General features: G+C 31.7%; 3 protein-coding genes across 3 annotated transcripts in view; all 3 read left to right on the top strand.

Annotated features, from left to right (window-relative positions):
- LOC113397174 (uncharacterized) overlaps window positions 1-6,478 on the top strand; it is a 43,504-nt gene extending 37,026 nt beyond the window's left edge. Inside the window, exons 6-7 of the mRNA XM_026635402.2 lie at window positions 4,900-4,959; window positions 5,751-6,478. Coding sequence (XP_026491187.1) covers window positions 4,900-4,959; window positions 5,751-5,837 — 147 coding nt within the window. The 3' untranslated portion in view covers window positions 5,838-6,478. The remainder of the gene's footprint in view (window positions 1-4,899; window positions 4,960-5,750) is intronic.
- LOC113397339 (dehydrodolichyl diphosphate synthase complex subunit DHDDS) overlaps window positions 1-24,034 on the top strand; it is a 412,132-nt gene that overhangs the window by 266,966 nt on the left and 121,132 nt on the right. The gene's annotated exons all lie outside the window — the stretch shown is intronic.
- The window catches only part of LOC113397343 (mitochondrial import inner membrane translocase subunit Tim8), a 312,742-nt gene that overhangs the window by 172,564 nt on the left and 116,144 nt on the right, over window positions 1-24,034 (top strand). The gene's annotated exons all lie outside the window — the stretch shown is intronic.

The following is a 24,034-nucleotide window of genomic DNA, read 5'->3' as shown; positions in this document are numbered from 1 at the left end:
CGATGTAGAAAAATTTACATAATATTCTATGTTATCTTGGGCCTGGGTGTTTGTGGTACCGTTGTTACTTCTGATTTTCCATAACACAAGTACTTTAGCTACTTACATTGGGATCAGAGTAATGTATGTGATGTTGTCCAATATATATTTATTTATATTTATTTTCATTTTTGTACGAACTGCTTTAGAACTAATTTTTATAAAGACATCAAAATTATCAAGATTTAAGTCGCCGTAAATTATTATGTCTGTAAAGATGAATGAAATCCAAGTTATATATGTGCTCTTCAATGTAACGAAATTGATTAATTTGAATTGAGTTCGCGAACCTTTAAAACAAAATTTCTGTGCTACCGAAATTAACGAGATTAAAACATCTTAAGAGCAAAGTATGCCTGAAACTTGCGCGGAGTGATATTCAATTCATCAAATTTAAAAGTAAACAGAAACACTAAAAAGTGTTATAAATAGTAGGTATTATTATAGTACGTATATTTTTTATGTATCATTTTTTATCTGATTATAATAATCAGTATAAATGACTATCAAGCTTATTTTTGTGAGAACAATTAATAAGATACATCAGAACAGTCCACATGAACTCAAACTTGAAGATCAACCATCGAAGAGTCAAAAACTCCGACTCATAATATATTTGATTCAAGTAGGCACTAACAAGCACTTTGGAATCGTTATTTTTCAAGATTACTTTAAATTGATATCTACCAACGGTTCGGAATTTGAATTCTGAGAAGGAAGAGAAACTCACAAGTAACTCTACTACTCCAGTTATTCTTTCGTCAAACTCAAATCACATACACTTTAATTTATGTATCCAGTATTAGAATCAAGTCTAACAATACTCATCCACGTCACATCAGTCAGATGGTGCGAAATTATTGTATTTGCATTCAATTGTATTACCTACATAACTTAGTATAGCAACTCCTTACAAGTAAATCAAAGAAACGTCAATAGCGCAAAGGTTTACCGCCGCATAGTGATGGAAAAAAGTTTCAGGTTCGATCCTGACGCTTTGGACTATAGTCGTATACACTCCCAGCACAAGCTTTAGACTTCTTTGGATGAGTAAATAGGAATATTAATAATTCTTTAGAATTAAGCATTGTGAGGATTCTTTAAAAAAAGTCAACTTCAAAGAGCTTTCTTAGATTACAGACTGACTCAGTCTATATAGAAGTGATGGTAATATAAAATGATAAGTTTTTTGTTTCTTGAGTTATATAAATAAATTACATAAGAAAACCTGCTCATTATCTGGATAGCTTAATAAACATATATAATAAAAGTTGATAAATATATATCCATTTAATTTTATGATTTCGGAGCTTTCAAAATAATGAGCTCGTTATACTGAAGGAGTTCTGAGAGATGTTGTAAATATGTAACTAAAGAGTTATGGAAGATTTGGATATCAAACCGTCACGCTATTTAGTCGTATTTATCATGAAATATATTTTCCCGATTCAGTACTATACAAATAATTCTCTTCACTTGAATCTCCTTCCCAATTTAAAAAGGATGAATTATAAAACACTTGTTTCTGTTATGCTATTTGTTCTGCAAGAACAGCTTTCGTAACAAAATCGGTAAAATGTTTAACTGACTTATTAATTTATTATCAGATGTTTTATTGACCAATTTTCCTTTATATTATGAATAAAATCAATCAGTGTAATTGTATTTCTGTCCTTCGAGTCACCTTAACCTTTAAAAATGTACACAGTGTGTTCCTATGTACATAAGAATATTTAAGCCTCAAAAATACCTACACGACCAAGCAAAGCGAAAGCGCAAAGTGAAATCATCTGTAAACCGAGATAGCTCATGTATTTATATCCATAGATTTTGCAGGTGCTTTAGAATAGCATTATGATTCCGTAATGGTTACTTGAATTTTGTTTGATCGTACAATTTAAATAGGTATTTTATCACTACATAGTATAATACAAAGTCGCTTCCCGCTGTCTGTCTGTCCCTGTGTATGCTTAGATCTTTAAAATTACACAGCGGATTTTATCAGATTTTATTTTTTCAAAATGGAATGATTTTAAGAGGAAGGTTTATATGTATAATACTTGCATGAGTAAGTAGAGAAACACTGATAATTTTAAAGGCTTCTAATGTGAAGTTGTAAATAAACACAAAATTTTTCACTTTCACAGTTAACGCTGACTGAACCTTACGAGATAGATAAAATTAATGTACTACAGTATTGTACACCTTAAAAGGGTCTACAAAAAAGTCCGCGATAGTAAATGTCTATCTCTTAGGGATAGCTAACAATAACCATTTTTTATGCTTTACTTTATACGAGAAATAAGGGCTTATTTACGAAGCGATTTTAAGTAATACAGCATTAATAGGCCAGTCAATAAAGCCCGTGAAGGTCAAGTAATTAGTATCATTATGATTTTTTGATATGTGGTTTGGGACGTTAAAATAATAACAAATTAAAATTTTCAACACTCTGCGGTGAACGCTAGGGGGTTGAGGGGGTGAAAAGCGTTTTTGCTTATAACTTTGTGAAAAAAATTGTCAGATGGTTGAAAATTGGACAGAAGGTGTAAATAATTATAACTTACCTTGTATTAAAATTTCAACCTTTTTTGTTTAGTGCAAAGTTAGTTATTAACAAAAATGAATGTTTTTTGTACCTTATTTATTTGAACATTTCTACTTGTAAAATTACCTTTAATATATTTTTAAAATAACTAACTTTGCACTAAACAAAAACGGTTGAAATTTTAATACAAGGTAAGTTATAATTATTTATACCTTCTGTCCAATTTTCAACCATCTAACAATTTTTTTCACAAAATTATAAACAAAAACACTTTTCACCCTCTCAACCCCCTAGCGTTCACCCCAGAGGGTTGAAAATTTTAATTTGTTGTTATTTTAACGTCCCAAACCACATATCAAAAAATCATAATGATACTAATTACTTGACCTTCACGGGCTTTATTGACTTGCCTATAATGTTCACCAATGAATTACCTTAAATAAATTATGAATTTAGTATAGATTAATATGGTACAGCAAGTAAAATAAATAAATATTTTCGAAGATATTACAGATTTAAATTGCAGGGACATAGCGGGTTGTATTTTCTAATGATAAAAAAGCTTTTAACGTTGTATACAAAGACATTCTGTAGGATATTTAGTATCAGCATTGCACCCGTGAAAAGTCGGAGCGGATCGCTAGTTAAATATAAAACTAAATTTTTATTACACTGCCTCTAACTCATTAGTCTAGTGGCTAGCTAATAAAGACATAAAATCCCAATCCTTTGAAAATGTTTTACACCTGAACTTTTGTTCATTGGACTTGTTGTCCCATCTGCTTAGTACAGAGAATGAATAAAGAGTATACTTGTTTACGCACACACTTGAGCCCTATAACATTCATCACGTCCAGTCTCCCTTGAGAAATTCCAACGTGACTGAAATCAATCATGACGACATCTTCATCGTCATCATTATACCCCAAAACATAGACGAGTGAATTTCGATAGCCCAGTGGATAGATGATCTTCGATGTTTCCATAATTTAGCCACGCCCAATATTACTTTAATTGAGACGTACTTGAAAAAAAGACTATGAAATAAATAATCAAAAGATGTCTCTTAAAATATATAAGTAACGATGGATACAGTTATAAATGAAAAATTGGTTTATTTAAAAAAATATGACCAAAATATATTATACTATGAGAAATTTATACTAATATGTATAATTATAATGCATGATTATTTTAATAGGTCAAATTATATTATTTTATTGATTTTATATCTAAAAATAATCTAATATTATTAATTTTATTATTATATTAAAACTAGCTAAGCCCGACCACGCTTAGCTAAGTCTGTGGCTCAGTTTACTTCAGGCTTCAGTTTTAATTCTAGCGAACATAGTTTCATCGAGCAACACCCTAAATATCAAGCTAACACACCATTAAATATTATATAACATAAACTACACGCCGTTCTACGTGCTGCCGTATATGACCTCTCTATTGTATGAAATTATTTCGTGAATTTTATTCAAAATGTAACAGTTGGAATTCTAGCATACATCAAAGTTCTCGTACTATTTACTGTTTGAAATAATAAAAATCGTTCTAATTTTTTTGTTTGATGTATTCGTTTATTTGACTATTAAAACACGCCTGTTTTAAATGCAACGTTGTATCAACATTGATAGTCAATCGATCCGATACTTATTGAGTTTTACGCGCACAAACATGCGTATTCTGACTTTTTTATATATAGATATAATGTAATAATTATATTGTCTGTAAGAATATACTCTATGATACAATAATGATTCATTGTTATCTAAAAGGAAACAGTTTCCGTATATTTCCACCCTTCGTATTACGAAATAAAGATCAGGGATTTTTGGTGGTCATAAATATATTTATAGCAGCTAACATGTCAGAAGATGCATTGATTAAGCTTTGTTAATATCATAAAGGAACTACCAGACCTATTTCGAAAAATCGAATTTTTCTTATGCATTAAATAGACTATTTATTGAGGAAGATTGTAGTCTACATATTGTTATAGGCGCTATGTCCGTCCTAGTATTAAGTTTTTAAATGTTTACCTTTACCAATTTTATACTTCCTTTATATTGATGCACGCCCATTGGCTCTCATATAACGTCGTGCTCTCTCTCCGACCTCGTTCTCTACTTCCTTTGTTCTGCGTGACACGTATACTACGTATATACTTCAATACTATGCTCCAGATTTATTTATTGGTACTTCAAACCTGCTTATACCCAAATTCAATTATTATTTCTTATAATTTAAAACGCTTTTTGAAATTATTATTACTATAGATACTCAATATGAATCTATTGTTACAGCAATTCGACGCGATGTGCAAAGCGGAAATATCATTCTTAATACCGAGAATTCTTCTGAATGTAAGTATACTATTTAGTCGGATCTTCGTTTCAACGAAAGATTATTCCTTACCTTCGCAATAATATTTATAAACTTCAGCGATTTTATTTGAACAAATATTTGAATGTTTAAATTAAAAATCTTAAAAAAGTTTTATATAAAATGGAAATGAAGATTCCTTCATTTCATACACCAGAAAGTCTACAAAATGAAAGTTACATTTAAATTTTAGATTCATCGGATCTCAATAAATAATATATTTCAATACTTACGTACTTTAAACATACTAATATCTATTTTAATTTTCTGATCGTGTCGTTCGAGCAGAATACACGATTGAAAAAATTGTACTCAGATACACACAACGTATGTGCGAATATGTATATCTTCTTTTGATTGAAATATGTCCCTTGAGTCTTTAGTTACATTTCCCTTCAAACCGGAACAAAACAATACTAAGTGTTGCCGTTTGACAGTAAAATATTTGATGAGTGGGTTGCAGCTAGCGAGATGAGCTTGCTTTGCCGCAACCAACTAAAGTGACATATATGTAAAGAAATTCGTATCTATTTCATTTATATAACAGTTACTGCTGAGTGACTAACCGGGTCTTCTCGGTAGAATCTACGGAATGAGTTCTGAAGAGGTTGGCTATTTGAATAAGAATATTTTGATTACCTTATAAAGCTGCGCTCGAGGTCACGGTTTCGATTCTCGCTCAAGAAAAAAATGGTTTAAAAATATGTTAGTAGTTATAGTTGTTCCTATTACATGTTACGACTTGTGAATTTAATTCATACGTTTTTTTCAGTGTCTATGTATATGGTGCGTGTTGCGATTATATCATCTCCTAAGAGCCGGTATCACGTGGAAAGGTTCCGCGGCTATCGAGCTGTGACTAATGCGTCAACCAGACGTCCGAATAGACTCGCCTAGCCGCCCCCTTCCCTGTGAAACAAGTCTCCTTCTCGGCGGGGCGGAAAGCGACACTGACGCGAGTTTGCACTCACTATGACACAAATGAGTTCTTACAGTTAGTGTGAATTTTGCTCGTAATTATGTGTTATATCCGGACTTCTGATATTGACAAATTAAATCGTACAAATGATTGTTATACTATATTTATGCAATATTCGAATGAATATAATTACTAATTTAAATACAAATATCCCGTTAATATAAATTTCTATAAAAAAGTGTATTGTTCTATTTTATAATAAAACATATATTTTATTTTAAATGATTTAATTATATTAAAAAATACATAATTTTATTTAAGATAAATTGTAATATATCAAAATGTAAATATGGTACATAGCAGAAAAATGTTCAAATGAATAACTGTAGTAAAATTTTAAAGCGAATCAAAATATCACAAGGACGTAAAGTGAGTCAGTACATGATACTGATATGATGCTTGTTATTTATATTATATGTAAATACAAAGTTAGTTGAAGTTATATTTGTGTATATAAATTAGACTATAGTATCGTGACATGACAATGTAATATTGTAAACTTCAGCTTTATTTTGTTATGAAAGATATATTTTATTACAAGGAGGCGTGATTACTGAAGTGTGCAATTAATATCTTTGAAACTTTTAGCATACTTCAAAAGCCATCAAATAATTTAAAACGTTTATTGTTTTTTTATATAGTTTAGAATCTTTTGTTATCAACTCGTGTTGTAAACTCAAAAATGCCAATTTTCCGTTATTAGAAACGCAGATTAATGTATCATGTTATGTTACGCTATAAATAAACTTTATTAAAATATTGTAAAACAGTTTCTTAAAATTAAGTTGTAAATATAAAATTTTAATCTCACGGTAAAACGTGTGACTTTAACCATAATAAATTATTATTGAATGTTAATAACGCAGTTTTCTTTGACCCTACTCCTGAAAACATGGAAGAGGTAACTGGAAATCGATTTTCTTTTACATAATAGGCAAGCGTGTATGAATCACTACTTGTTACCCGCGGCTTTGCTCGCGTAGTATAAGAATATATTTACAAATTAACTTAAAATATTACGTCAATATAAGACCTCTTTGTATACCACATTGGTGTGTATTTCAGCCCTTAGGGTAGAATATTCAGAAACGCTTAAATGTGAATCAACTGATTTTTAATCGGTAGCCCAAAAATAAAATTTCTAGCTTCTAACTTCAAAATGACGGACTTCCAGGCTAACCTGTATACAAAATGTCAAACCCTACGTTTTCCCTTTAGGCGTAAAAATTCAAGAAACACTTAAATACGTATCTGTTCATTTTTAATCAGTAGCACCAAAATAAAATTTGATGTTTCTAACTTCAAAAATGACGGACTTCCATAAAAACTTTCATCCCTTATTTCACCCCTTCATAGGTAGAATATCAAGAAACGCTTAAAAAAATATGTACTCATTTTTAATCAGTAGCCCATAAATAAAGATTCATGCTTCTAACTTCAAAAATGACGGACTTCCAGACTAACCCAACTAAAAGAAATGTGAACCCCTATTAAACCCCTTAGAAGTAGAATATCAAGAAACGCTTAAATACATATTTACACATTTTTAATCAGTAACACAAAAATAAAGTTCATATGTTAAGATTAAAAAATGACGACTTCCATAAAAACTTTCAACCCTTATTTCACCCCCTTAGGGGTAGATTATCTAGAAACGCTTAAATACGTATATACTCATTTTTGATTAGTATCCTAAAAATAAAGTTTAATGATTCTATCTTAAAAAATGACGGACTTCTATACAACCTTTCATCCCCCTTTTCAACCCTTTACAGCACTTTTTTCCAAATAAAAAGTAACGTATGTCCTTTCTCAGGCTTTAAACTATATGTGTACCAAATTTCATTTAAATCGGTCCAGTAGTTTTGGCGTGAAAGCGAGACAGACAGACAGACAGAGTTACTTTCCCATTTTTAATATTAGTATGGATAGTATGGATTATATTGGCGTCGATTAGTTTTACACTTGATCGACTCGAAGGCTTCACGGCTTAAACAAAAAGCCTATTATTCTTCCTGAAAATACTCTTAGTCCGTAGGTACATTACATAACGCATTCAATGGATATTTGATTAATTTACAAATAGTTTATTTTCTTGATGTTTTATATTATGATAATGATTATTGATTGACTATTTATGTTTTGATTTGCACTTAAATATATGAAGATTTGCTTTTTTAATAAAACTAAATAACAACTACTGGTCTAAAAGCTAATATATAAAATAAATTAATATACAAAAACTATAATATTTAATGTTTAAAAGTTTGTGTTAAGCTGTTCGAGGTAGGAGACTTTTTTCGTCTGGATCTAATCTTGAGTAGGCACTGCACTGGGTCCAAGTCTATAATCATAATTCAATATCATCAGATGAAGTAGTTCAAATTCAGTTTGCGATGTTTGATCCGAATAAACTAACACACATTGCAAGTTAAACAAAAACTTTTTAATCCGAGCCCGAGGTTCTGGGAAATCCCGGTTTGGGTCAATAACATTGTTATTAGATTTGTGTCACGAAAATTAAAAAGTTTAACTCTTTATCGGTCCGAGGTCCCGACTCTGTTGACAGCTGACAGTGTTTACATCTGGAAAGACCGCAAAGCCAATGTTTCTGCACTTCAACTATTTTAAGTAATGTTTTAATTCCCTTCCATCGGTTTATGTACATTAGAGAAAAGAGATTACACTTGTTTTCCCAAGCACTCCTGACCGCTTTAATAAACACTGCATAGTTTGCCAGTCTTTCTAGGGAATGACTGATATAGCAGAAGTAGTTCAGGAGCAGACAGACGAGCAAATGGACCACCTGATGATAAGTGATGTCCATCGCCCATGTACATTAGCGCCGTAAGAAATATTAATCATTGCTTATAGAGAAAAATACACAAGCAACGTGGGGCACCAAAATATTATGTCCCTTGTACCTGTAGTTACACAGGCTCACTCACCCTTCAAACCGGAACATAACAATACTATGTATTGCTGTTTGGCAGTAGAAAATGTGATGAGCGCGTGGTGTCTTGCACAAAGCCCTACTGAGTAAATTATTAAATAATCCTTGTGCAGATAAATATATTTTATTTTTATTTTAATAAGGTAAATTAAAAAAACCTTCGCTTAGAAACGGTCAGATAATTGACTGTAATAATGAAATTGGGCCTTTGGCAGTTAAAATTATCCAAATTTGAATCTATAAACCATAGATAAATTTTGATATATATTTCACACTAAAATTACAATTTTGATATTATTTTTAATTTCCATGGATAACATACTGATAAAGATTAAAAAATAAACGTTATAAAATAAATACACAAGTTAGTATTTTCTTTCTAAACTCAGTTTCCACTTTTCATTTCATGAAATGAAAAGAAGATGGTCGCTAGTTAATATTAAAAATGAATGAGGTTTTTTATTATTTCACACTAAAATTACTATTATTCTAGCCTACAGTTTTAGATCAAACAAGCGACGTATTATACGGAATGTTATTATGTTGCATATTTTTTGAATTATATTTTAATATTCTGACCTTGTTGGAGAGATTTGAAGAAGTCCAAGAAGCATACGCTACGAAAAGTATATAGACAATAGATTTGTATCTCACACAATAGATGTGACTCCAAAATATCTTTATAAAATTATTTATCTATCTTTTTTAGATATCTCACAGTAATGATTATGATTAAAAAAATTAAGTATTCATTCCTATAAAAAGGAGCATGTCCTGATAGTTTAAGCTATATTCGAGGTATCTATCTGTATACAATAATATAAAAATAATTATTAAGTCAGCTAAGTATTACATTTTCTGTAACGAATATTTGAATTTCAAAATAGTTTTTTTATATTCTCTTTTTGCGATCGAAAAGTATTTGATAGTTTCATGAAAACTCAGCAAACTCAATCACGGCAAGCTAGTAACCTAAATCAACATACTGTATACTTTTTATCCCTGGAATTGGAAAGATTCTCTGGGGATCGTCAAGACCAAAGTCTATATGGAATATAAATTGCGAGGCAGATATACAAAAAAATATATTTACATAGGTTCGATTTCCTGCACAAATATTATTTACAGCATATTTTCAATCTCACTGGTATCTTATTAGGCGTTTAACAATTCCGCAGAAAAAAGACGTCGGCAATCGTAAGGATCAAAAGCCTTCAAAGACTGGACGAAGGCTATTAAGGAATCCCGAGATCCTTTGTCGTTGCCAGTCGGGGCTGTAAATCCGTCTATCTGATAGCGCTACACAATTCGCTGATTTAGTTCAGCTTAAGAGGATATTGTCAATCCTATTGTACAGAGCAGGTGGTGCTATTGCATATACAATAATTATTATTGGACTATTGTTTAACGAATGTTCAATGAAACTGTCTCTTTCTGTCATCATTGATTTGACATTCGCAAGAAAAGGGCACAGCATTGTTAAAACGAATCAAGTAAAGCCGTACATATTTAAACAGAACTGAATACCTTTCACGTTACATATGATACTTCTGGGAGTTTAAAATATGTTGTCCTTGAATTCTTAATGATATTGTTAATACATCTATGTACATAATAATATATAGATATTGTGCAAAGAGTAAGATAAAGCATGATATTCAAACAAAATGTGCTATTTAATATCATAAAAGCATTAAAGAATTTCAAAATTATGTCTTTTGATAAAATATTATATTATTTAATTACAATAAATTTCCTTTATGAAATAATTGAAATTCCTTCCGCAGCAAAAGTCTGCTACCTGCTATATAAAATAAATTCTTTATAACCTAGCCTTGGATATGCAAAATTCGCGTCACTTGGAAGCTGGTTAATGAATTCATTTCATTTGTAATTTCAATCGCATTTAATATCTTCATATATATTCATTATTCATATATATATATATATATATTAAACTGTAATATTCAAAGCGTTTTTGTTATTAGATATTACACGCATTCATTTTATCGTTAAAGACGTGTGTAGTGTAAGATAAATTTATATGTTGTAATAAAACTCTTTATTTAGAATAACTCAGCAGATCGGGATTTGAGTCATATAATAACAACAGATCATCTACTCCTTAAAATATCTAAAGTCAATACTGGGATTAATTAATGTAAGGCATTTCATACACTACTAATTATCGCCTACCATGAAATCTAAGATTATTATCGTAATACAACAATTGGAACGAGGATTATAACCGTTAGATGTACGTAATACAAAGTACTAGCTCTTAGGTGCATAGCTCTTGGGTGTCAGAGTAACTGATCTGTGATCGGTATTACAGTGTAAGAGATTTGATAATTTGGAATTTATTTTAAATATTAGAAAACAAACATGAATTATTATTGTAAAGAGGATAGGGTGACGTGCCATCTAAGCAGTCCAACTCTTCCTTATCTCAAACGAATTAATAAGTATTATTAGGACAAATAAAATTGGCGAATAAATAAATACTATTATATGAACGAGTATATAATTTTAAGATTACATAACCTGGAACCAAAGCCTGTAAGGATATCTATCTATTTTTTGATAAGAGAACTTTTACCAGCCATCGTTTACAGATTATTATTTATTTCTGTTTCTTTTTAAAGATAAATGAGACGATGTAATTACAAACAAAAGGGCATAAGTAACGTCTTGATAATAGGTAGGATCCCGCAGATAGTGTAAGAAGTAGTTCAAATATTTCTGACAGTAATAATAGGCCCGATCACTCTTCAGGCTCAGTTACTCGTCACTTACCTCGTATACACCTCTTTAGATACTCAACTTACTGATACTCAACTTACAATCTATGTTGGCTGGAACAAATCTCGTATAGCAATAAGCTTTGTAGCACAAATTATATTAATACTTTCTAAAAACATGATTTGTATATAAAAATAAATTTATATTAAGCGGGAGAAAAATTACATGTAATATTTATGACGAGAGAGTATTTTATTGAGTTTTCAGTATTATATAATTGTTAGAGTTTTCGGCAATTTAGTATAAACTATAAAATATTTCTGCTTTCAAATTTACTCACATTTTGTCTGATCTATATTTTTTAATTCACATGTAATAAGCTTTTGGCGCGCCGTGGGGGTAAAGACGACTCGTATGCCGTGACGAACCACAGGAAGTTCTCTCCGCCGCTCTCTACTTTCTTGTTGCTATACATAATTATAACAGTAAAGATGTATATATTCATTCATCCTTATATTTTTCTTTACACATTCTTCGAATTACCATCAATTTTGATGTTACACATCTGCCGCGCCGCACTGCGTTGAATTGTTTATGTGATGCGTTTTAAAGGTCAGTCAATATTTAGATATCTTAAAAAATAATAAAAATGGATATTTGCGACAGAAATGTAGAATGTCACTTAATTGAGAATAAAAGTGTCTTGATCTAATGGTACGGCATCAAACGTATTAAATAAGTTTTGAGGTATTCGTAGCTGAGCACATTTGAACTACAGCCAAACTACTTCAAGTAGTATGAAGAAAATTTTTGAATTTAAAAACACCAGTAAATCAAAAGGAAATGGAGATAATGATCTAGTACTTGCGTTACGATATATTTACAACACTGTTATGTAAGTTCACAATAACATGACTTAGATAGAATCAGTGATGATAAATAAGTAAGTATAAACTTATAACGCCAAGTTTCCAACTCCGCAAAGTCAATAAATCCTTCTTAATTGAATTGCAAAAGGGCGAGGTATTCGTTTCTGTATTAAAATTCCACAGATATTATTAACTTTGCCGATGCATAAATTCAAATCATTTGTTTCTAAAACATTAATAAATAATATTGTTCAACACCTTATGCGTGGACCTAATACTTCTTGAGTTTGAGGAAGGATATATAACTTTATTTAACTAACATAACTTTATAATTCAAATGTTGAAGAGTAATTAATGAGTTTCTTACCGGTTCTCGGAAGAATCTGCATTCCAAACCAGTGGTATCTTTACTTTTAACATTTAAAACGTTAACGTTTTGTGAAATGATGATTCAAAAGTGCCTGTAAAAGTCTTCTTGTATTAAGTATATTTGGTTTTTGATATTGAGCCATCTGAAGTATTCTAAAATGTTATTATATTAAACAGCAACAGACATATATTTATGTATATTACTATGTATTGGTTTCATTTGCATTAACGTAAACATATATAACTAACTAATTAATGGCAACCACACGTTGCAAATTGCATCCTAATATGCTGTCCAGACTATTTATAATCTCGGAGAGCGAGACTTACTTCGGGATATTTTTAATAAAATGGTAACACTTACAGTTACCTACGTCATAGCAACATTACATCTATACCATTTTTAAAAATGCGAAAGTAACTCTGTATGTCTGTCTGTTGCTCTTTCACGGCCAGACCACTGAACCGAATTTAATGACATTTGATATGAAGCAAGCTTGAACTCCAAGAAAGTACACCGGACCAAAGCTTGAAACGCGAGCAAAGTTGCGGGCGACAACTAGTTGTAAGCTAGTCGTCGCTTGCGACTGTAATATTGATAATTTCGATAGTCACTCGAGATGTAAGGATAAACTTATAACGCCAACTTTCCAACTTTGCAAACTCAATAAAACGTTTCTGGAGCACGTTATTCGTTTCTATAAAACATTTCTTCAGATTTTTTTAACTTTGCCTATTATTAAATTTTTAAACTGTTTGTTAAAAATAAATAATTAAATAGGCACGTTTCTTACCACTTGACGCAAGGATACATCTATACATATAATAAAATTGGAGTGTCTGTTTGTAATATTAAAATAACCGCTTTTTACTAAAAACATATATGCACTAAATGTAGCAAAAGAACATTTTTTAAAATTAATGTCTGTCTGTCTGTTTGTTCCCGCTAATCTCTGGAACAGCTGGACCGATTTTGACGCTACTTTCACTGACAGAAAGCTGATGTGATAAGGAGTAACTTAGGCTACAACAATATATTTTTTGTTAAATTCAAACGCGCACGAAGTCGGGGTACAACTAGTATATAATAAAAAGTGTGGAATTTTATTTTACAATGATCATATTGAGAGTATATTTATGCATTTTTTTACAATATATTTATAATTTGTTCCGTTCTTTAAAAACTAGAAATATTTGCTATAAATTCCATATTTAAATTTTGTAAACTTTTGATCAGAACTCTATCAAACCGCAAAACATAAAGTAGACTCCCAAAGTAAATGGAAAACTTAATATTAAATATCATTTCAAAAAGAGCAAAATCGAATATTTTTATTATTACTTATGATAAACAAAAATAATAAAAAGATACATATTAGAAAACAGTTTTGTTTATTTAGGTAGGCGGACCGGCAAATGAGCCATACGATGTTAAGTGATCTCCACCGCCCATACACATTGGCTCTGTTAGAAATATTAACCATGCCTTAATTCGCTAATGTGCCACCAACCTTGGGACCTAAGATGTTATGTCCCTGGTGCTTACAGTTACACTGGCTCACTCACCCTTCAAACCGGTACACAACAATACCAAGTATTGCTGCTTGGCGACAGTATATCTAATGAGTGGGCAGTGGCCCTACCCAAGCGGGCTTGCATAAAGCCCTACTACCAAGAAAACATTTAAAACTCAAACACAAATTCCTTTATTCAATATCGAAGCATTATACTTACTTATTGATAGTCAAATTAAACACTAGCACCGGTTCGGAAAAGGAAACACCCTGACCTGAGAAGAACCGGCAAAAGAAACTCAGCGATCTTTTTTTTTGTCAATCTAATTAAATTAAAACTTTAATAATCGATAGTTTGGTGTAAAGTCGATTACACCATCAAAGCAGTGTGACATAAAACTGGCAAGATGATAATACTATTTTATACTAACTGTCTGATAAGGTTATGTACAAGCCCGCCCAAGTAGGTACCACCTCGTACATAGTATTCTGCCAAAGAGCAATACCCAGTATTGTTGTGTTCCAGTATAACTACAGGCATAAGGGATATCCTATCTTAGTTCCAAGGTTAGGGGCGCATTGCTGGCTAAAAATCCCACGAAATCCATGTTTGTTTTATGTCGATCCCTAGCTCAAGAAAAGAGCGTACTCTTTCCTGAAAGGCCGGCAACGCACCTGCAAGCCCCCCGGTGTTGCAGATGTCCATGGGCGGTGGTAGTCACTTTCCATCAGGTGAGCCTCCTGCTCGTTTGCCACCTATGACATAAAAAAAAAAGAAAAAAAAAGCTCAAACTATATCCTTTATCAAATATCAATTTGAGCGGTTTATTTTTATTAAATTTATGAGTCTCATACGAGAGATTTACACGAAGTATACCTTTTTAAAATTAATCAATGTAAGGTGTACAAGTTGCATTATTACGCATGTACTATTGAGAAAATCTGATTTGGACAAGTTGTAATGATGAATATCAAAACATTTTTATTCCTAGAGTAATCTAGAAATGCTAATTAGGTTATAATATGCGTTCATTATCATGCGAAAAGAAGCATTAACTTGAAGCTTTTGTAGCAAATCACTTCAATCTAACACTTCATGTTTTATTTTATGTTTATAAAATCAGTAACATCTCTAATGTTTAGCCATAATTAAGTAACAAATAGACATACTGATTTAATTAGCATTTATAATATTAGTCTGATAAATATTACTACGGTAAAAAGTCGTATAATTTATTCACATATTAGTATTTTGGACATTTTAAGAACTATATTAAAACTAAATACATTCAAGGAGAATTTACTGCATGAATGCATACCTTAGAAATGAAAAAATCACTTCCAGGCTAGTTTTTATATACATAATTTTTAAATACTTAACTTTAAAATATATTTATTTATCTGTATATTATATTTTTTATAAGCTCAAATATATCACTTAAATCTAACACGTGTATATAATAATATATTGTAGTTTAAGATATGCAATAGACATAATAGTAAATTTTTATATAAGATATAATAATAAATATAATATCATTAAGTACCTTAAGAGCAATTAACATCAACATAAATCTAGTTTAAAAGTTGAAACGAGAAACAACAGGCCTATTAAGAAAGTCGATTAGCGATTCTTGCTTTCGTCTTCTCTTTTAACTTTTAAAATGAATAAAACAAGAAAACGGGAAAATCTCAATATTTTTCAAAATAGATTGTTGAAAAAAGTTTTGAACCGTTAAACAGTCATTAGTTAAATTAAACACCAAGTTTAACCCCTCGAACTTTTCTCATTATCTTTATTAAAAATTAAATATCAAAGGTTAAGTTTTGTGCAGACTAGAAAGCTATCTTTCATGAGTTAAAAAACTAAAAAGCGACGCAATAAATTAGTAAACGATTTATTTCGATCGAGCAAATTCATAATATTGAGATCAATCTTTGTTAAAAACTAATTTATTGACACTCCCGTTAAGGTTACTGGTCTAATTCCATCAGCCTACAATTTACGGCGTGCACGTTGTATCGAATAATTACACTGGTCAACAAGACTGTTAGAAGAAAGGTGCTTCCTAATTTTTTAATTACCTACCTGTCCTAACCATCGTCACGTATGAAAATAGCATTATACCACCTCCAGGCTTTCTCACTCTTTCTCTTACACTTTGTCTCTTTTTATTATAAATATATCTACGGTTTTATAAAATTATTTAATTTACACGGGTTTTTTTTCTTGTTATTTACCATTATCAAACTTTGTTAATTTATTTCATTGTATCTGTTATTTAATACATATTATATTTCGTTATTTCATTCTTCAGTAACTTCGCGTATTTAAGAGTATTTTATTTACTGTGGTTCAAAACAAGAAGTAATTTGGTAGGTATACATATGTATATCAAGTAAGGTATATGTACTCGTATATGTACCTAAATTATTTCTTTCATTGTTCCTGCGCTCGGTTTTTCTTGCAAGGTTAAGATCGCACGCGCTCTTCAAATTTCAAGAGATTTTTCACTACAAAAATAAATAAATATCGAAGCGATAAAATAAAAGTTTTGATAAAATTAATAATTATAAAGAAAAAATTAAGAAACTAGAAGAAAAAAGTAATCGACATAATTAACATCGTAAAATTATTTAATCTAATTCATCTGACGATATTTCGGCTAAATACTACATTTTGTCTGCAATATTTAATATAATCGTGAGAGTCATGATGATAAATTTTCATCCTGAGTTTAACCGAGAATTAAACAAAGAAAGGCGTTATTGAATATTAGCCGAGAGTCAAAATTAGATAGCATGTTTATTCAATACCGAACTTGCTGCAGATGCTAATTTGCCTGCAGGAACTGAGCACATTCGGCCACGTTCTGAATCTCCAGGGGTAGAAACAGAAGTTTCGTATAAAAGATCAAATATATTTCTCCACCTACCCATCTCAAAAGTCAAAACACCTGGAGAATCATCAAATCTTGACGCTTGAGTATTTGCAAGCGTTAGGAGATGCTTTTGACGAAGTACCTCAATAAGGTGAACATATTCACCATGGCTCAAAGGTGTCCTATATCAAGTATAGACCTACCTAAGGATTCTCGTGATCATCTGGTAAAATTCTGGTAAAATCACAGGATCAAAAATGCGAGAACCGACGACGGCAATGATACTTCGAACACTCTTCACGGGCTCAGCGCTGCCTCCAAACCCCAACCACTGGAACAAGAAACGCACTAATCGGTCGCACCGGTATAAAGAGATGGTCAACATGCTGGTCGTTTACAATTGTTTCATAATTGTTGGTTAAAAGTTACAATCAATCACGGCATCTCAATACCTGTTCTTTGACGCGAAACATAAGTTTCGCCTTTTTCTTGTAGTTTTAACCACGTTGATCAATAAAACATAGAATCAAAATGGTCAAAGATGGTTTATTTTAAATTTAAAATCGTTTACTAAATTTATACCAAAAAGTCATTTGAAAAGGGAAGATCAAAAAAAAGTTGCAAGATGAATCAGTAAAAGTGCATTTCTGTAAATAATCTAAAAGTAGAATGCCTTAAACCATCAGGCCGCCTTTAAATTTACAGATATTATTTATTTCTGAATTTTCATCGTAGCCAAGAATATATGCTAAGTTTATGATAGAAGTAGTGATAAAGACAGATATATATATACTTCTGTAATATATTAAGATGACACATTGTGTATACGTAGATTGCTTTAGACAAGTTACGTGGAACCTCAACTAAGTTGTAATTGTTGGATTTCATTTTGAATAAACAAAAAACATCAATTTCATTACCAGTAGAAAAACGAAGAAACATAGCAGGATTAGGTGACAAATATGTACAATTCGTGAATTTGCTTAATTTATTAAAGTTCTGACAGCAGCTTGTCCGTTTGATACGGGTAATACACAAAAGGCTGAAACAACTCATATAATAATAAGCGAACTTCATTTTAGCAGTTCGTATACAATAATATATACAATATAGCTAAAGCAACTTCCTTCCAACTTCCCAGGGCACACCTCTTATTTTTATTTAATCGGGTCACGTTTTTGTTTTACAGCACTTACATCCTTTGACCGTTTTTAAAAAATTTTTTCGCATTTACAGTATTTACTATTTGAAGAGCTTACTAAATAATAAACAACGTTTAAATGATGCCAAGAAAGTGTAAAAAATATTCTTATTAGTTTTGTTACATTTGCGGCGATATATCTTCAAAAACTCAGTAAACAAAGACAACATCAGATAATTAAAAATTTAAGAAACTTTGGCATGTTGCTTTTCGTTAATCCTTATTATCCTTACTAATATTATTTAATATTAAACTACTGAAGCAATTTCAATTAAATTTGGTACAGAGAAAGGACATGAATGTATATATTTAAGAAACACAAAAATGTATATATTCGAAGGCGACGTTCAACAACGCGACAACGGAGTCGGTCCAATTCATTCAAGTCCATAACAAATTAAGATCACGCGATCAACATTGCTTAAAACCTTATGACTTCAAGAAGTTGAATAACTCCACGGGCAGTCAGTAGTGGCGACGAACCATTGTCCAATTTACAAGGGACGCCTGAAGAGACGAGGCCTGATGAAGATCATCGACCGCAGCACGAATACGTGTCCATGTCCAACGAACACATACGGTTCTATCGAACTCGATTTAAATCTTGGTTTACGACGTAATTTCACTAAGTGATTCATTGTGACTAAGGTTACTAAGCCAATAATAGGCGTTGATTTCCTTAGTATAATTTAATTGTAGATATCCAGAATCAACGCCTACAAGACAATAGCACAACTTTGTTTTCCAGTGCATATTCTAATATTTGTTTTGTAAAGGTTATAACAGACGACACGCACAACACGGTACATAATATAAAGACCACACCTAGCCCTTCTGTCTCAAGTACACCCCGCAGACTGGCCCTGAATTAATTGAAAATTGCTCGCCAAGAATTTGAGCTGATGATCAGCGACTGCACTGCGCGTCCTTCTGAAAGCCCCTAGTCCTGTTCTTTACATCTGGGCCTTAGTATGATGACGGTTGGTGGCCGTGTGGCGATTACCTAATGCTTAATTCACGGACTATCCCAGACTGTTATTCTATTAGGCACATCCACGACTTCACCCATTCCATTTCTGGTTGTGTCGTTATCAATCGTAGAGAAGACTCTACTATTGATCTGATGAAGGCCTACAGTCACATTCCTGCCATTAAAAATGATGTCCCTAAAACCGCCATCACTAGTCCTTATGGCTTATTTGAATTCCTAGTCATGGCTTTAGGTCTTCTCTTATTTCACCCCCTCAGAGGTAGAAAATCAAGAAACGCTTAAATTCGAATCAAGTCATTTTTATTCGGTTGCCCAAAAATAAAATTTCGAGCTTCTAACTTCAAAATGACGGACTTCCATACTAAGGGACCATTCATTTATTAAGTTTCTGGATATTCTACCCTAAGGGCTGAAATACACACCAATGTGGTATACAAAGAGGTATTTAATTACATTAACGTAATATTTTAGGTTCATTTGTAAATATATTCATATTCTACGATGACGACCTCCGTTGTCGGGTAACGTGTACACCGGTTTTCATGGGTACGCCACTCCGAGGTCCCGGGTTCGATTCCCGGCCGAGTTGATGTAGAAAAAGTTCATTAGTCTTCTATTTTGTCTTGGATCTGGGTGTGTGTAGTACCGTCGTTACTTCTGATTTTCCATAACACAAGTGCTTTAGCTACTTACATTGGGATCAGAGTAATGTATGTGATATTGTCCAATATTTATTATTTATACTACGCGAGCGAAGTCGCGGGTAACAGCTAATAATTATATAATTCATCGATTAATTCTTATAGCCCTGTATAACAAAAATGCGTGGATAAAGAGTCTATACATTGTGAAGCACTAAAATGCAAAGAGGAAACTCCGGGCATGTGTTTTTCTTGTTATAAAGTTTCACTTCCCTCCCTCGGTGAGAACCCCTAAAACCCTTTTTTTGTACGATAATAATGAATCGCGGCGTTTTTTGTACTGAATTTTGTAATACAAATGACGTCGTTTAGAGTAGGTAATGAGGTTGTTATAATAGGGTTTTCCAATACTTTACAATCCAAGGGCAGATATATCATAAAATTGGCTTTTTACTACCCACTGATGATCAGCCAAATTTACTTTATGAGACACGAAATTAGCGCAGTTGATCAGATGTCAAAATATTCAGGGAGATGTCACTTTACAAATTCAAAGAATTTTGCACGATCATAACAGCCTCATTTCAAAACAGGGAAGAATACAAGTTAGTCATGAACCCTGACTGTACCCCAAGTGGCGAATATGCAAGATGGTACAATGTACCAATGTACTAGTAATCAATAAAGTCGCAGCCATAATATCTGAATAACAGTTTGCTTCCCGTGATATTATTTTAAACGACCCTAATGACACATTAACCACACAAACACACATTTTTTGATACGATGTAACATCTGCTAATATTTAGCAAGGGGCAAGAAGGATATTACTTTCAAATATTTGAAAGTAATATTCTTCTTGTCCCTATGATGACTGGCAAATCGTTCATAGATTTTTATGCATTATAAAGCAAATTAAGAGCGGACAACTACATTCATCTTCAAGATGCTGTAGCAAATAATGGTAATGTTAATCCTAATAATTAAATAAAATAGTCATCATTAAATAGCCTGAGGTATTTACATGAATATATTCAAGACGCTTTAGCTTATGTACGTACATATGGTCGCCCTGATTTATTTATTACTTTCACCTGCAACCCAAGTTGGCAATAGTTGGAAATAGTTGATGAATTGCTGTCGGGACAAAGTGCGATAGATAGACACGCTATAGTTGTAAGATTTTTTAGATAGAAAGTTAAAAGGCTAAGTTAAGGCCTGATCAAATAAAAATTGATATCGACATGTCACTACATGAAATTATTATTATAAATATGATTTATGGTAGATGCGATGCAAAAATCCCCAATGCCCTTGCATGAAGTATAAGCAATGCACTAAAACATATTCTCGTAAGCTTATTAAAGAGACTGACCACAATGATAACGGATATCTGCTTTATCATAAAAAGGCGCCAGCAGACGGAGGTTGAACAGCACCTGAAAAACTCCGAAACGGCAGTTATCTTACTATAGATAATGGTTTGATAGTTTATTATTCGCCTATTTTGTTAAAAATATTTTACGACCATAATATAAATGCCGAGTCTTAGACTTCTGTGAGCGCTATTAAATATATATTGGAAGTATATAAATAAAGGTAGTAGGTAGAATAATTTTAATTGTATTCCTCATTCAAAGATCTCAAAGAGATACTGCCTTTATTTGCAATAGATCGTACATTAAATAGGTACAAAAGTAGGTTACATAATGTATAATGGTTAATAAGTATATTTAGTTAATATAATCTATTCACTACATCTCACATTATATAAGCTATAATCATGACTGGAATGGCAAAAGGAGAAAATGTATTGATTCCCAGTATTTATAATTTAGAATTATATCTATAATTCGGACCAATTTGCCATTTCAGTAAATTTTCATACATGGCATGCTCACGTACATGAAGCCCTCAAAATCTTTATGTTTTGTCAAAAGGTGGACAAACTAAAAACGTCGCTTATAAAAATGTACTTAAATAATATATTGTAAATAGCTTCTTCTAATGTATGTATGCGTTTCATTTGCAAAATAATTAGCCTAAAGGTTAAAAACGCTGCCAAAAGTCACTATTCCACGCGGACCAAGTTGCGAGGCACGGCTAGTGATATTACATGAATAATACTTTTTATGTAAGCTCAATACTTTAACTTAGTTTTATTACTTGGCACAAATAATGCCAGTCTTATCAGCTATATTGAATTTAATATATCACATAGCGTTTAATACGTTGACTGTACCACGAAACTAACGACACCTAATTTGTCAAAATATGATGACTTACTTTGAAACTAACCGGGAACAGATGAATGTACTACCATAGTCTTATATACTTAGATTCTGAAATCATCTCCTTTTTGTATTTGTCTTTACACAAAATAAAATGTGTTTGTCGCTTGTGATAATTTGTATTTATTATAAAATTACTCATAAATATGACGGCGCATGCGTAGCGCCATATCATGAATTACGTCGGAACTAGATTTGACAACTACTCGTCACTGTCAAAATCTAGCGGAGCGTCGTGTGGATGGTTAGTTCAGACGTAATGGCGGCATTCAACTGGGAAAAGAAACCGTCATCATAAATGCACCACAAATACGATGAATTGCTATTGTTCCGTGTAATCTGCGATAGTTTTTATTAATTTCGATTCATTTGTGATATAACGTGAATATTGAGACTATTAATTTGATTTTTGGACTAAACACTGATTTTAATTATATTTGAAGAAATAAATTGATTTTACAATTGATTTTGTCGTTTTATCTTGTTATCCAATTGCATCAAGAAGTCATAAATCATGGCTAATCCAGACAAAGGTGATCTCTCGCCCTTAAATATTATAACAAAAAAAAAAAATCATATAAAATAATTGCTTATGGTTAAAAGATAAAAATAGATGTAGAAGATTCAAGAATTTTGTGGCCGAATCTTTAATGAATGAGCCAGGGTTTTATCTCGTGCCACATTGGCCTCCCCTTTGATTTATATTATAGCAGGGTTCTCTGAATTATTTGGTGTGAGGGTTAACTACTTTGTAAATTATTTCTCATCATTCTTGAAATTATTCCTTTTTTATATTCAAATATAATTAATATATTTTTTTACCTACGATAGTATAAATAATAATAACATATATTATATGTCTATGTAGATAACAGAAATTAAAAAGTGTTGCAAGCACCAAAATAAAATTGTCTATTATATCGCATAGACCTAATTTCTTTGCACTTTATTTTTTTTATTTACATTTATTTTTAATATCTCTTATTATGTGTTAAGTTATTACAAATTTAATTTTGTATTATTTATTGTTTCTTTCGTAGTTGTAACAAATAAAAGCTAATGACGCCAACCCTAACTACATGGGTAAGGGCTACCGAATGATGATGTTAGATAATAAACGATTATTATGTTAACAAATTGACACCAAGTCAAAATAAATACATCTTTTTAGGTACCACCCATTCGTCAGATATGCTACCATCAAACAGCAAAATAGAATATAGTTGTGTTCTGGTATGAAGGACATCTTAGTTTCCAAGATTGACGTGGCGTTAGTGTTATAAAGAACGATTAAAATTTCTTATGGCGCCAAGGCCTGCGGGCGATGGTGACCACTTACCACAAGGTGGCTCATCTGCTCGTACACCTATCTTAAAATTGTATTGAAAATTACCGTGACGAAACTTGTATAAGTCTGATAAAAATCTCCCTGAAGTGTGATCACAAAAAGAATTGGAAAGGCATAGCGGTATAAGCTCAATATCTTATTACACGATAAAAGAGATCTTTAACCAAGCAGTTTGTTTTTATAGGCTGTTACTTTAATACTTTATGTATGAAAAATAAAACAACGTGGACTTAGTATTTGTTGATATCCAGGCAGGATATATATTCTTTTTATTAT

This window comes from Vanessa tameamea, chromosome 3 (assembly GCF_037043105.1).
Source record: "Vanessa tameamea isolate UH-Manoa-2023 chromosome 3, ilVanTame1 primary haplotype, whole genome shotgun sequence".
NCBI lineage: Eukaryota > Metazoa > Arthropoda > Insecta > Lepidoptera > Nymphalidae > Vanessa > Vanessa tameamea.
The sequence above is the reverse complement of the archived record's forward strand: the minus strand, read 5'-3'. Positions and strand labels throughout refer to the sequence as shown.